At 44.8% G+C, this 12,440-nt stretch overlaps 1 protein-coding gene across 1 annotated transcript in view; it reads right to left on the minus strand.

Annotated features, from left to right (window-relative positions):
* Nucleotides 1-12,440, minus strand: part of LOC139281135 (sodium/mannose cotransporter SLC5A10-like) — a 178,695-nt gene continuing 166,255 nt past the window's right edge. Inside the window, exons 13-14 of the mRNA XM_070901109.1 lie at nucleotides 10,052-10,157; nucleotides 1-215 (exon numbers count right to left, since the gene is read on the minus strand). Of these exons, the coding sequence (XP_070757210.1) occupies nucleotides 22-215; nucleotides 10,052-10,157 (300 nt within the window). The 3' untranslated portion in view covers nucleotides 1-21. The remainder of the gene's footprint in view (nucleotides 216-10,051; nucleotides 10,158-12,440) is intronic.

Below are 12,440 nucleotides of genomic sequence, written 5' to 3' on the forward strand. Positions count from 1 at the left end.
GCTTGTTTTAAATTTTCTTTTTCAAGCAAAGTACGCATACAGGAAAATGTTCACACACATGAGAATGATTGCATTTATACAACACACTCGGGACCAGAATGGATTCTCATAGATATCAGCGAGGTTGCATTGTACGGGCTTGTTGTCTCTGCTTATCTTAGTACTCCAGAACAGGTTAGTCCATGACCATTTCTGTTGTGTCATCTCCTCAGCACCTAATACACAAAGAAAAGGATCATTAGTAAATAATGTGGGAAAGACAAAGAATACAGATAGGAGGGACAGTAAAATACGTAATAAAATTTAATTTATATAATCTGATATTGTTTAGAAACAGGATCTAACTCTTGGCTCTTCCTGTCTCACCGAGGTGTCAGGTGAATGTAAACGTTCCCATGGTAAGAACAGCAGAGTTCTCCCTGGTGTCCTGGCCAATATTAATCCCTCAACCAACATAACTGAAACAGATGATCTGGTTAATATCTCATTGCTATTTGTGGCAACCTGCTGTGCGCAAATTGGCTGCCACATTCCTACATTACAACAGTGATTACACTTCCAAAGCAATTCATTTGCCGTAAAGCACTTTAGTATGTCCTGAGGTCCTGAAAGGCACTGTATAAATGCCAGACTTTATTTCTCAACATGAGCTGTTGAACAGCACAGTTCCCACCATGTCCATCCTATATGAAATGACTTTGCCGAACCCAAAGCAGAGTGGTCACAAGTCCACACGAAAATACTGCTGATAATTTTTCAATATGTTGCTACTAGAACAGGAAACTCATTCAATGAGGTTCAGTACAATGAAAAACAAAGATTTCATTATGTATTTCTATAACAGGTCATGTGTGATGTAGTAGCATAAAGGCGAGAGAAGATAAATGCTATCACCAAACTGCAGCTGACACCTGCTCTCCTATCCCATCTCACTTCTTCTTTATTTTGCTTGCTTATGGACCTCCAGAGCTTCCTCTTTATATGGATCGGAGGTTGGGTGTGGGCGTCCCGCTGGGTGGGGGATGTCCCATTGCAACTGGTGTTTTTCTGCCAATGCTTATGGGCTGCTTTCTCAATTAAGATGTAGCAAGAATGCCCTCTGGTTGCCGTGAGACGTAATCCCACACAGCTGTCAGCAGGCAAATCATTAGGCGTGACAGCAGATACATTCATTCCTGGGATGTGGGCGTGGTTGCCAAGGCCAGCATTTATTGCCCATCTGCAATTGCCCTTGACACAGTTAATTCAGAGACTAGGGTCCTGAACTTAAGGAAAGGTAACTTCGATGGTATGAGACGCTGAATTGGCTAGGATAGACTGGCGATTGATACTTAAAGGGCTGACGGTGGATAGCCAATGGCAAACATTTAAAGATCACATGGATGAACTTCAACAATTGTACATCCCTGTCTGGAGTAAAAATAAAACAGGGAAGGTGGCTCAACCGTGGCTAACAAGGGAAATTAAGGATAGTGTTAAATCCAAGGAAGAAGCATATAAACTGGCCAGAAAAATCAGCAAACCCGAGGACTGGGAGAAATTTAGAATTCAGCAGAGGAGGGCAAAAGGTTTAATTAGGAGGGGGAAAATAGAGTATGAGAGGTAGCTTGCTGGGAACATAAAAACTGACTGCAAAAACCTCTATAGATATATGAAGAGAAAAAGATTAGTGAAGAATCAGGTGAATTTATAATGGGGAACAAAGAAATGGCAGACCAGTTGAACAAATACTTTGGTACTGTCTTCACGAAGGAAGACACAAATAACTTTCCGGAAATACTAAGGGATTGAGGGTCTAATGAGAAGGAGGAACTGAAATCCTTATTAGTCGGGAAATTGTGTTAGGGAAACTGATGGGATTGAAGGCCGATAAATCCCCAGGGCCTGATAGTCTGCATCTCAGAGTACTTAAGAAAGTGGTCCTAGAAATAGTGGATGCATTGGTGATTATTTTCCAACAGTCGTTCGACTCTGGTTGAGTTCCTATGGACTGGAGGGTAGCTAATGTAACACCACTTTTTTAAAAAGGAGGGAGAGAGAAAACGGGTAATTATAGACCAGTTAGCCTTTCATCAGTAGTGGGGAAAATGTTGGAATCAATTATTAAAGATGAAATAGCAGCGCATTTGGAAAGCAGTGACAGGATCGGTCCAAGTCAGCATGGATTTATGAAAGCAAAATCATGCTTGACAAAACTTCTAAAATTTTTTGAGGATGTAACTAGTAGAGTGGACAAGGGAGAACCAGTGGATGTGGTGTATTTTGACTTTCAAAAGGCTTTTGACAAGGTCCCACACAAGAGATTGGTGTGCAAAATTAAAGCACATGGTATTGGGGGTAATGTACTGACGTGGATAGAGAACTGGTTGGCAGACAGGAAGCAGAGAGTCGGGACAAACGGGTCCTTTTCAGAATGGCAGGCACTGACTAGTGGGGTGCCACAGGGCTCAATGCTGGGGCCCCAGCTATTCATAATATACATTAATGATTTAGATGAAGGAATTGAGTGTAATATCTCCAAGTTTGCAGATAACACTAAGCTGGGTGGTGGTGTGAGCTGTGAGGAGGATGCTAAGAGGCTGCAGGGTGACTTGGGCAGATTAGATGAGTGGGCAAATGCATGGCAGATGCAGTATAATGTGGATAAATGTGAGGTTATCCACTTTGTTGGCAAAAACACGAAGGCAGAATATTATCTGAATTGCGGCAGATCAGGAAAAGGGGAGGTGCAATGAGACCAGGGTGTCATGGTACATCAGTCATTGAAAGTTGGCATGCAGGTACAGCAGGCGGTGAAGAAGGCAAATGTTATGTTGGCCTTCATAGCTAGGGGATTTGAGGTCTTACTGCAGTTGTACCGGGCCTTGGTGAGGCCTCACCTGGAATATTGTGTTCAGTTTTGGTCTTCTAATCTGAGGAAGGATGTTCTTGCTATTGAGAAAGTGCAGTGAAGGTTCACCAGACTGATTCCAGGGATGGCAGGACTGACATATGAGGAGAGACTGGATCGACTGGGCCTGTATTCACTGGAGTTTAGAAGGATGAGAGAGGATCTCATAGAAACATATAAAATTCTGACGGGACTGGACAGGATAGTTGCAGCAAGAATGTTCCCGATGTTGGGGAAGTTCAGAACCAGGGGACACAGTCTAAGGATAAGGGGTGAGCCATTTCGGATTGAGATGAGGAGAAACTTCTTCACTCAGAGAGTTGTTAACCTATGGAATTCTCGACCGCAGAGAGTTGTTGATGCCAGTTCGTTGGTTATATTCAAGAGGGAGTTAGATATGGCCCTTATGGCTAAAGGGATCAAGGGGTATGGAGAGAAAGCAGGAAAGTGGAACTGAGGTGAATGATCAGCCATGATTTTATTGAATGGTGGTGCAGGCTCGAAGGGCCGAATGGCCTACTCCTGCACTATTTTCTATGTTTGAGAAGGTGGTGGTGAGCCACATGAAACAAGCAAATACATTTTGTGTGAGGCTTTTAATGTTTCCATTCATGTAAGGCAGTGAATGAAAGTACAATTGGAAGTGAAAGAAGTGGTGCGGAGAGTCCTGGAGGACTCGTGTGCATGGATGATAAGCTGATTGAAGTAGTTGCAACTGTTAAATATGCTTATTACAGTGCATTCGTAGAAAGTGCAACGGCCTCCACTTACCTTGGCTGTTCTGGTGAGGTCATTGAACTGCTTGTGGTTAAGGGAAATCTAATTCAAACATTCCTGATCTTTAATACAATAGAGAACTTTTAATCATGGCTATACTGCTTTGGAATGCAAGTTGAGGACAGTGTGTGTGGAAGAACATTTATAACAGACATTACTCAGATAAAAGAAGCACTGGGGCCAGGTACAGGCCTGGAGTTGCTATGTAACAGTGGAACTGATCAGCACTGTCTTGAGATAAGACCCTCTTTAATCTGCAACAAATGACATGCATGACTCAGTAACCCCACTAAACTTTGAACCAATCATGAACAACAAGGAGAAGAGCCATGCTTGAATGAGCCAATGAACGAGATATACACGTGAATGCCACGTAAAGAATCAGACCACAGTCAGCGAGGTCAAAGGTATCCTGGTCTAAAGAGAAGACGACTGAAGAATTCAAAACTCTTCTGGTGATCATTGGTTTGGCCAACCAGGCACGAACAACTCTAGTTGTGTTTCTTATTTAATCATTATGTTAGTGGTTAAATAAAAGATCTCTGTGAGAGAGACAGTGTATGTGTGTATTTCTGTTAAAGGACATGGTTTTTGCAGCGCGACAGCTATAGGAAAAATGCAGGGAGCAGTGCCAGCCCTTATACATGGCCTTCTTCAACCTTACAAAGGCCTTTGACACTGTCAATCGCGAGGGTCTAGGAGCGTCCTCCTCCATTTCGGGTGCCCCCAAAAGTTCATCACCATACTCCGCCTGCTCCACGACGACATGCAAGCTGTGATCCTTACCAACGCATCCATCACAGTCCCAATTCATGTCCGGACCGGGGTCAAGCAGGGCTGCGTCATCGCCCCAACTCTCTTCTCAATCTTCCTCGCTGCCATGCTCCACCTCACAGTTGATAAGCTCCCTGCTGGAGTGGAGCTAAACTACAGAACCAGTGGGAAGCTGTTCAACCTTCGCCATCTCCAGGCCAGGTCCAAGACCACTCCAACCTCTGTCGTCGAGCTACAGTATGCGGATGACGCCTGCGTCTGTGCACACACAGAGGCTGAACTCCAGGACATAGTCGACGTATTTACCGAGGCGTATGAAATCATGGGCCTTACGCTAAACATTAGTAAGACAAAGGTCCTCCACCAGCCTGTCCTCGCCGCACAGCACTGCCCCTCAAACATCAAGATCCATGGCATGGCCCTGGACAACGTGGACCACTTCCCCTATCTCAGGAAACTCCTATCAACAAGAGCAGGCATTGATGATGAGATCCAACACTGCCTCCAGCGTGCCAGTGCAGCCTTCGGCTGCCTGAGGAAAAGAGTGTTTGAAGATCAGTCCCTCAAAACTATCACCAAGCTCATGGTCTACAGGGCCGCAGTAATACACACCCTCCTGTATGGCTCAGAGACATGGACCATGTACAGTAGACACCTCAAGTCGCTGGAGAAATACCACCAGCGATATCTCCGCAAGATCCTGCAAATCCTCTGGGAGGACAGACGCACAAACATTAGCGTCCTCGTCCAGGCCAACATCCTCAGCATTGAAGCACCGACCACACTTGATCAGCTCCACTGGGCAGGCCACATAGTTCGCATGCCAGACACGAGACTCCCAAAGCAAGCGCTCTACTCGGAACTCGTCCACGGCAAATGAGCCAAAGGCGGGCAGAGGAAATGTTACACGGACACCCTCAAAGCCTCCCTGATAAAGTGCGACATCCCCACTGACACCCGGGAGTCCCTGGCCATCGACAGCCCTAAGTAGAGGAAGTGCATCTGGGAGGGCGCTGAGCTCCTCGAGTATCGTCGCCGAGAGCATGCAGAAATCAAGCGCAGGCAGCGGAAGGAGCGTGCGGCAAACCAGGCTCCCTGCCCACCCTTTCCCTCAATGACTATCTGTCCCACCTGTGACAGAAACTGTGGTTCTTGTATTGGACTGTACAGCCACCTAAAAACTCATGCTAAGAGTGGAAGCAAGTCTTCCTCGATCCCGAGGGACTGCCTATGATGATGCTCTACTCGGTGCTCCTTCACGGCAAACGAGCCAAAGGTGGGCAACGGAAACATTACAAGGACACCCTCAAAGCCTCCCTGATAAAGTGCGACATCCCCACTGACACCTGGCAGTCCCTGGCCCTGGACCGCCCTAAGTGGAGGAAGTGCATCTGAGAGGGCGCTGAGCTCCTCGAGTCTCAACGCCGAGAGCATGCAGAAATCAAGCGCAGGCAGTGGAAAGAGCATGCGGCAAACCAGTCCCACCCCCCCCCTTCCCTCAACGACTATCTATCCCATCTGTGACAGGGACTGTGGCTCTCGTATTGGATTGTTCAGCCACCAAAGAACTCATTTCAGGAGTGGAAGCAAGTCTTCCTCGATTCCGAGGGACTGCCTATGATGATGATGATGATGGAGTATTTCTGTTAAAGTGGATTCAGGTCTACAAACCGTACTTTAACACCTAATGTCGGAGGTGTGAAAGTTGTAAACAATTCCTACAGTGGTGTTGGGGAGTGATAGAGGTGGCACTTACTGCCATGGCCACCTCCTTCCGCTGTACATGAGCAGCTTTATTTGATGGCTACCTCATGTTCAAACAGGTGCTCCTTCCTCTGTCTTACTGCGGCCAGCATTCCTCCAACGAAGACACTGTGAACCTTTGGGGCTCTGTGCCCAGGAGAACTGCTCTCAGCCAAACTCCTCCAACTGCAGTTGGAACTTGGAGCAAAGTTTCAATTCTCTGTCCCGGCCACTTTGCTACACACAGTTAAATGCTCTTCGGCAAGATTTTATTTTGTTTGCTGTTGTAGCTTTCAAACCTATTTGTTGCATTACTGGTTCGACTGGCACTACCTTCTGTTGAATTCCACCCAAATACTATACTTGTTTTACCTTACTTTGAACCGTACATTGAACGATTTACACAATGAGCAACAATTGTCAATGTTTGTTTGGGTTCAGCAATAGGAGTGAATTGGAGGGCAGACAGCACAGAAACCCTCACAGCCTCATGGTAACATACCGAGCAGCTCAGGAACAATGACAGTAACGCGGGAAGATGTTTACTGAGGGTGTGCCATTTTGGTACATACTCTACAATGTGCACTTTGGAAAGCAAGCAACTGAGGTCCAGCTACACAGATGCAGGGCGCCATTGGTCACACTTGAATACACAAACGAGGTTGATCCCAGCATCATCAGCAGAGCACCATGACATCATTCAACTGAGCCCCAACAATGTTATTGTGGAAAGCTCATGGATGCCGATGGCGACTGTGCCTTCCACCTGTTCCTCAAAGTGCCGATGTTGCCCAAGAAACCTATTAGGAACAGGAGAAGGCCATTGAGCCCCTCGAGCCCGCTCCACCATTCCATAAAATCTTGGCTGATTTGTATCTCAACTCCGTTTACCCGCCTTTGTCCATACCCTTTGATACCCTTACCCAACAAAAATCTATTGATCTCAGTCTTGAAAGCTCCAATTGTCCCCCAGCATCCACAGTCTTCTGGGGGAGAGAATTTCAGATAGCTACCTTGCTTTGTGTGAAAAGGTGCTTCCTGATTTCACTCCTGAATGGCCAAGCTCAACAAGAGGCAGATTTCCCTCTGCAGCTATGTTGGCTCCCTAGTGTATCTCCTGTCGGCCAGGAGATTGGCTGGGAGTCTCCTTAATCTTGTGATTTCCCCAACTGTTTCAGCGAATGCAGTCATTCTCAAAATTATTAAGGCACTTAACAATTGCCTAACAGGGCCCACATTGATTTGTGGTTATTTTGACAGTAACATGAGCGGAACAGGGAGCTAGATGGTCTCCCAGTGGAGAGCTTGGCCTGCATAGGGTTTTACGAGCTGATTATTTCCCTTATTAAGCAACAACTCTTGCAGCAGCGTGATTAGCCGCTGATAACCATATAGCGACTTACATCAGACAACACATTTCAGGATACAGTAAAAATCCAATCTATTGAATCAACAACAACAACTTATATTTATATAGTGTCTTTAATGTAGTAAAACACTGCAATGAGGCATTGTAGAGGGGTGCTATAAGACAAAAAAAAATTGACACTGAGCCACATAAAAAGTTAGGGCAGATGACCAAAAGCTTGGTCAAAGAGGTAGGTTTTAAGGAGCGTCTTAAAGGAGGAAAGAGAGGTAGAGAGGTTTAGGGAAGGAGTTCCAGAGCTTAGGGCCCAGGCAGCTGAAGGCATGGCTACCAATGGTTGAGCGATTATAATCAGGGACTCAAGAGGGCAGAATTTGAGGAGTGCAGATATCTCGGGAGTTGTGCGGCTGGAGGAGATTACAGACATAGGGAGGGATGAGGCCATGGAGGGATTTGAAAACAAGGATGAGAAGTTTGAAATCGAGGTATTGCTTAACCGGGAGCCAATGTTGGTCAGCGAACACAGGGATGATGGATGAACTGGCTTGGTGTGAGTTGGGACATGGGCAGCCGAGTTTTGGATGACTGCAAGTTTACGTAGGGTAGAATGTGGGAGGCCAGCCAGGAGAGCGTTGGAATAGTCAAGTTTAGAGGTAACAAAGACATGGATGAGGGTTTCAGATGAGCTGAGGCAGGGGTGGAGATGGGCGATGTTACGGAGGTTGAAATAGGCGATCTTAGTTATGCCATGGATATGTGATCGGAAGCTCATTTTAGGGTCAAATATAACACCAAGGTTGCGAACAGCCTGGTTCAGCCTCAGACAGATGTTAGGGAGAGGGATGGAGTCAGTGGCTAGGGAATGCAGTTTGTGGCTTCAGTCTTCCCAATATTTAATTGGAGAAAATTTCTGCTCATCCAGTACTGGATGACAGACAAGCAGGCTGTCAATTTAGAAACTGTGGAAGGTTCGTGAGAAATGGTGGTGAGGTAGAGTTAGGTGATGTCAGCATACACGTGGAAACTGACGCCGTGTTTTCGGATGATGTCGCCAAGGAGCAACATGTAGATGAGAAATAGTAGGGGGCCAAGGATAGATACTTGGGGGCACCAGAGGTAACAATGCAGGTGCGAGAAGGGAAGCTCTGGCTATGATTAGATTGATAAGAATGGAATCAGGTGAGTGGTGATGGAAGAGGATGGAGTGGTCAACTGTGTCAAAGGCTGCAGACAGGTGGAGATGGATGAGCAGGGATAATTTACCATTGTTACAGTCACAAAAGATGTAATGGTTCAGGAGAAGATTGCACCATATTGGTGAACTTTTCCATTATATCAATGGTTCCTAGTGATTTTCATAACTCGCATTGATGCCATATAGGCCCTCGAGACAACAACAACAATTTGCATTTATATAGCGTCTTTAACATAATAAAATGCCCCAAGGCACTTCACTGGAGCGTTACTGAGTCATATAAATAAAGAAAGACTTGCATTTATATAGCGCCTTTCACAGCCACCAGATGTCTCAAAGTACTTTACAGCCAATGAAGTATTTTTGAAGTGTAGTCACTGATGTAATGTGGGAAGCACGGCAGACAATTTGCGCACAGCAAGCTCCCACAAACAGCAATGTAATAATGACCAGATAACCTGTTTTTGTTATGTTGATTGTGAGATAAATATTAGCCAGGACACGGGGGATAACTCTCCTACACTTCTTCAAAATAGTGCCATAGGATCTTTTATGTCCACTTAAGGAGGCAAACGGGCCTTGGTTTAACGTCTCATCCGAAAGACGGCACCACCGAGAGTGCAGCACTCCCTCAAGGAGTGGGACTTGAACCCACTACATTCTGACTCAGAGCCGAGTGCTACCCACTGAGCCACAGCTGACACTATAAGGAGCTATTAGAACAGTGACGAAAAGCTTGCCAAAGAGGTAAGTTTTAAGGGGTGTTGAAAGGAGGAGAGAGAGGTAGAGAGGCAGGGATTGTAGGAATGGATTTCCAGAACTTAGGGCCTAGAGGACTGAAATAAATGTAACAGTCATGCAGAGAAATGTAAATCCTGTTTCCTTCCCCTTGAGAATACTCTTCAATTTCCTTCCCTCCTCTCCTGAAGGCAACAATGATTTCTATCAAGGCACAGTTGCACGGGTGGTGGCGGTCCTCACATTCATCATGTCGATTTGTCGTGGCAACCTTGAGAAGCATCACAACTGACATGCAGATTTTCCAGCAGAGGCTATTGAACAGTAATCAGGAGTAGAAAACCTGGTGGATTTATCTTGACCCTCCCTCTCCCCTAGATGCAGACTGGGATTTGAACCTGGACAGTTTCTGGACTTCGTGGTTTAGGATCGTATCGAGTAGTTCAACTACCCACCGAGACATTGCGTGGATGGAGGTGGGTGATGGGGATAGGTTCGTTCCATATCTCACAGAAGGAATGAAATCCCCTCAGACCTGTAAAACAATGAAAGGCTGACATGATCCTACCCTCTTTTCGGCTCTGCCATGAGCGTCTCTCAGGAGATGTCTTTTGCAGGGATATGTCAGGTTGCCTTCTCTCTCGTGAAATTGTCCACCAGGTAACATTTTTCAGCTGTGGAGCAAGTGCAAATATTTAGTGATAGTGGTTTACTTCATATCTGAAACGATTCTGCCTTCAAACATGACAGCGCTATTAAAAAAAAATAAAACGACACCCACCCATTATAAACTCCATTGAAACATTTCGGTCCAAACATTATTGTTTTCGAGTTTGTAATATGTTTATAGCAAGTACTTCAATTGGCGGAATAACAGTATGAAACACACAGAAAAATCTTCTGTAAAGCATACCCAAAGGTATTTTCACACCCAAGGGGTGATTATCTGTAATATATTTTCCTTGCTATTATGCTAGCTTTATATACTTAAAACACTTTCAGGTGTTACTGTGGTGGTTCACCATCCTAGTTTGGTTAGGTGTGCTCATTTAAAGCATGGGCAACTCTGGTTACAACCAAACCTAAATATTACAGTATGTGGAATCCCTCGATTCTTAAGCTGCAAATACGATAGACTTTGTTGCTGTTGAAAGTAATTTAACTTTCAGTGAAAATATAATGAATCATGCTCGATTTCTTTGTCTAGAGTCAACAGTACACCTGACCTACCCTACCTTCTTTTATAATGCCGCTTCTAATGCAGTTGATTCAAGTCCGGCTCTCCGGAGAATCAACACAATCTTCATTACATCTCTTGGCAGGCTGACTCCCCCGTGTAAAATCATTAGCCACAGTACGTCGGGCTGGGTCGTAGGGTTACCCACTCTGATTGACCATATTCCTGATGTTTTCATCACATGACTTCCTGTTTCCAACAGCCTCGCCCAATCAAACTGCCTTTCTTCCCCCATCTCCAATATATTTTATAATTAATAAACAAAAGAGTTCAATTAAAAAAGAACACAATTTTTTAAAGCACCTATAAGAATATAAGAACACAAGAACATAAGAATTAGGAGCAGGAGTAGGCCATTCGGCCCCTCGAGCCTGCTCCGCCATTCAGTGAGACCATGACTGATCTTCTACCTCAACTCCACTTTCCTGCACTGTCCCCATATCTCTTGATTCCCTTAATATCCAAAAATCTATTAATCTCTGTTTTAAATATACTCTACAACTGAGCATCCTCAGCCCTCTGGGGTAGAGAATTCCAAAGATTCACCACCCTCTGAGTGAAGAAGTTTCCCCTCATCTCAGTCCTAAATGGCCAACACTGTATTCTGAGACTGTGACCCCTGGTTCTAGACTTCCCAGCCAATGGAAATATCCTCCCTGCATCTACACAGTCAAGCCCTGTAAGAATTTTGTATGTTTCAATTAGATCACCTCTAATTCTTCTAAACTCTGGAGTCTACTTAATCTCTACTCATAGGCCAACCCCCGCCCCCCCATCGCAGGAATCAGTCTGGTGAATCTTTGTTGCGCTTCCTCTATGGCAAGTATATCCTTTCTTAGGTAAGGAGACCAAAACTGAACACAATACTCCAGATGCGGTCTCACCAGGGCCCTATATAATTGCAGTAAGATGTCTTTGCTCTTATACTCAAATCCTCTTGTAATAAAGGCCAACATACCATTTGCTTTCTTAATTGCTTGCTGTACCTGCATGCTAACTTTCAGTGATTGGTGTACAAGGACACCCAGGTCTCTCTGAACACCAACATTTCCCAATCTCTCACCATTTAAAAAATACTCTGCTTTTCTATTTTTCCTACCAAGGGAGATAAATTCATATTTCTCCACATTATATTCCATTTGCCATGTTCTTGCCCACTCAATTAGCCTGTCTATATCCCCTTGAAGCCTCTTTGCTTTCTCCTCATAACTTACATTCCCACCTAGCTTTGTATCATCAGCAAAATTGGATATATTACATTTGGTCCCCTCATCCAAATCATTGATATAGATTGTGACTAGCTGGGCCCCAAGCACCGATCCTTGCGGCACCCACTAGTTACAGCCTGCCAACCCAAAAATGACCCATTTATTCCTACTCTCTGTTTTCTGTTGTTAACCAATCCTCAATCCATGCTAGTATATTATCCCCAATCCCATGAGCCCTAATTTTATTTAATAACCTCATTTGGCATCTTATCAAATGCCCTCTGAAAATCCAAATACACCACACCCACTGGTCCCCCCTTATCTATTCTACTAGTTACAACCTCAAAAAACTCTAACAGATTTGTCAAACATGATTTCCCTTCAATAAATCCGTGTTGACTCTGCCCAATCCTATTATTATTTTCTAAGTGCCCTGTCATCCCATCCTTAATAATAGATCTAGCATTTTCTCTACTATTGATGTCAGGCTAACTGGTCTGTAGTTCCCCATT

Source organism: Pristiophorus japonicus, chromosome 15 (genome assembly GCF_044704955.1).
Source record: "Pristiophorus japonicus isolate sPriJap1 chromosome 15, sPriJap1.hap1, whole genome shotgun sequence".
NCBI classification, from domain to species: Eukaryota; Metazoa; Chordata; class Chondrichthyes; family Pristiophoridae; genus Pristiophorus; species Pristiophorus japonicus.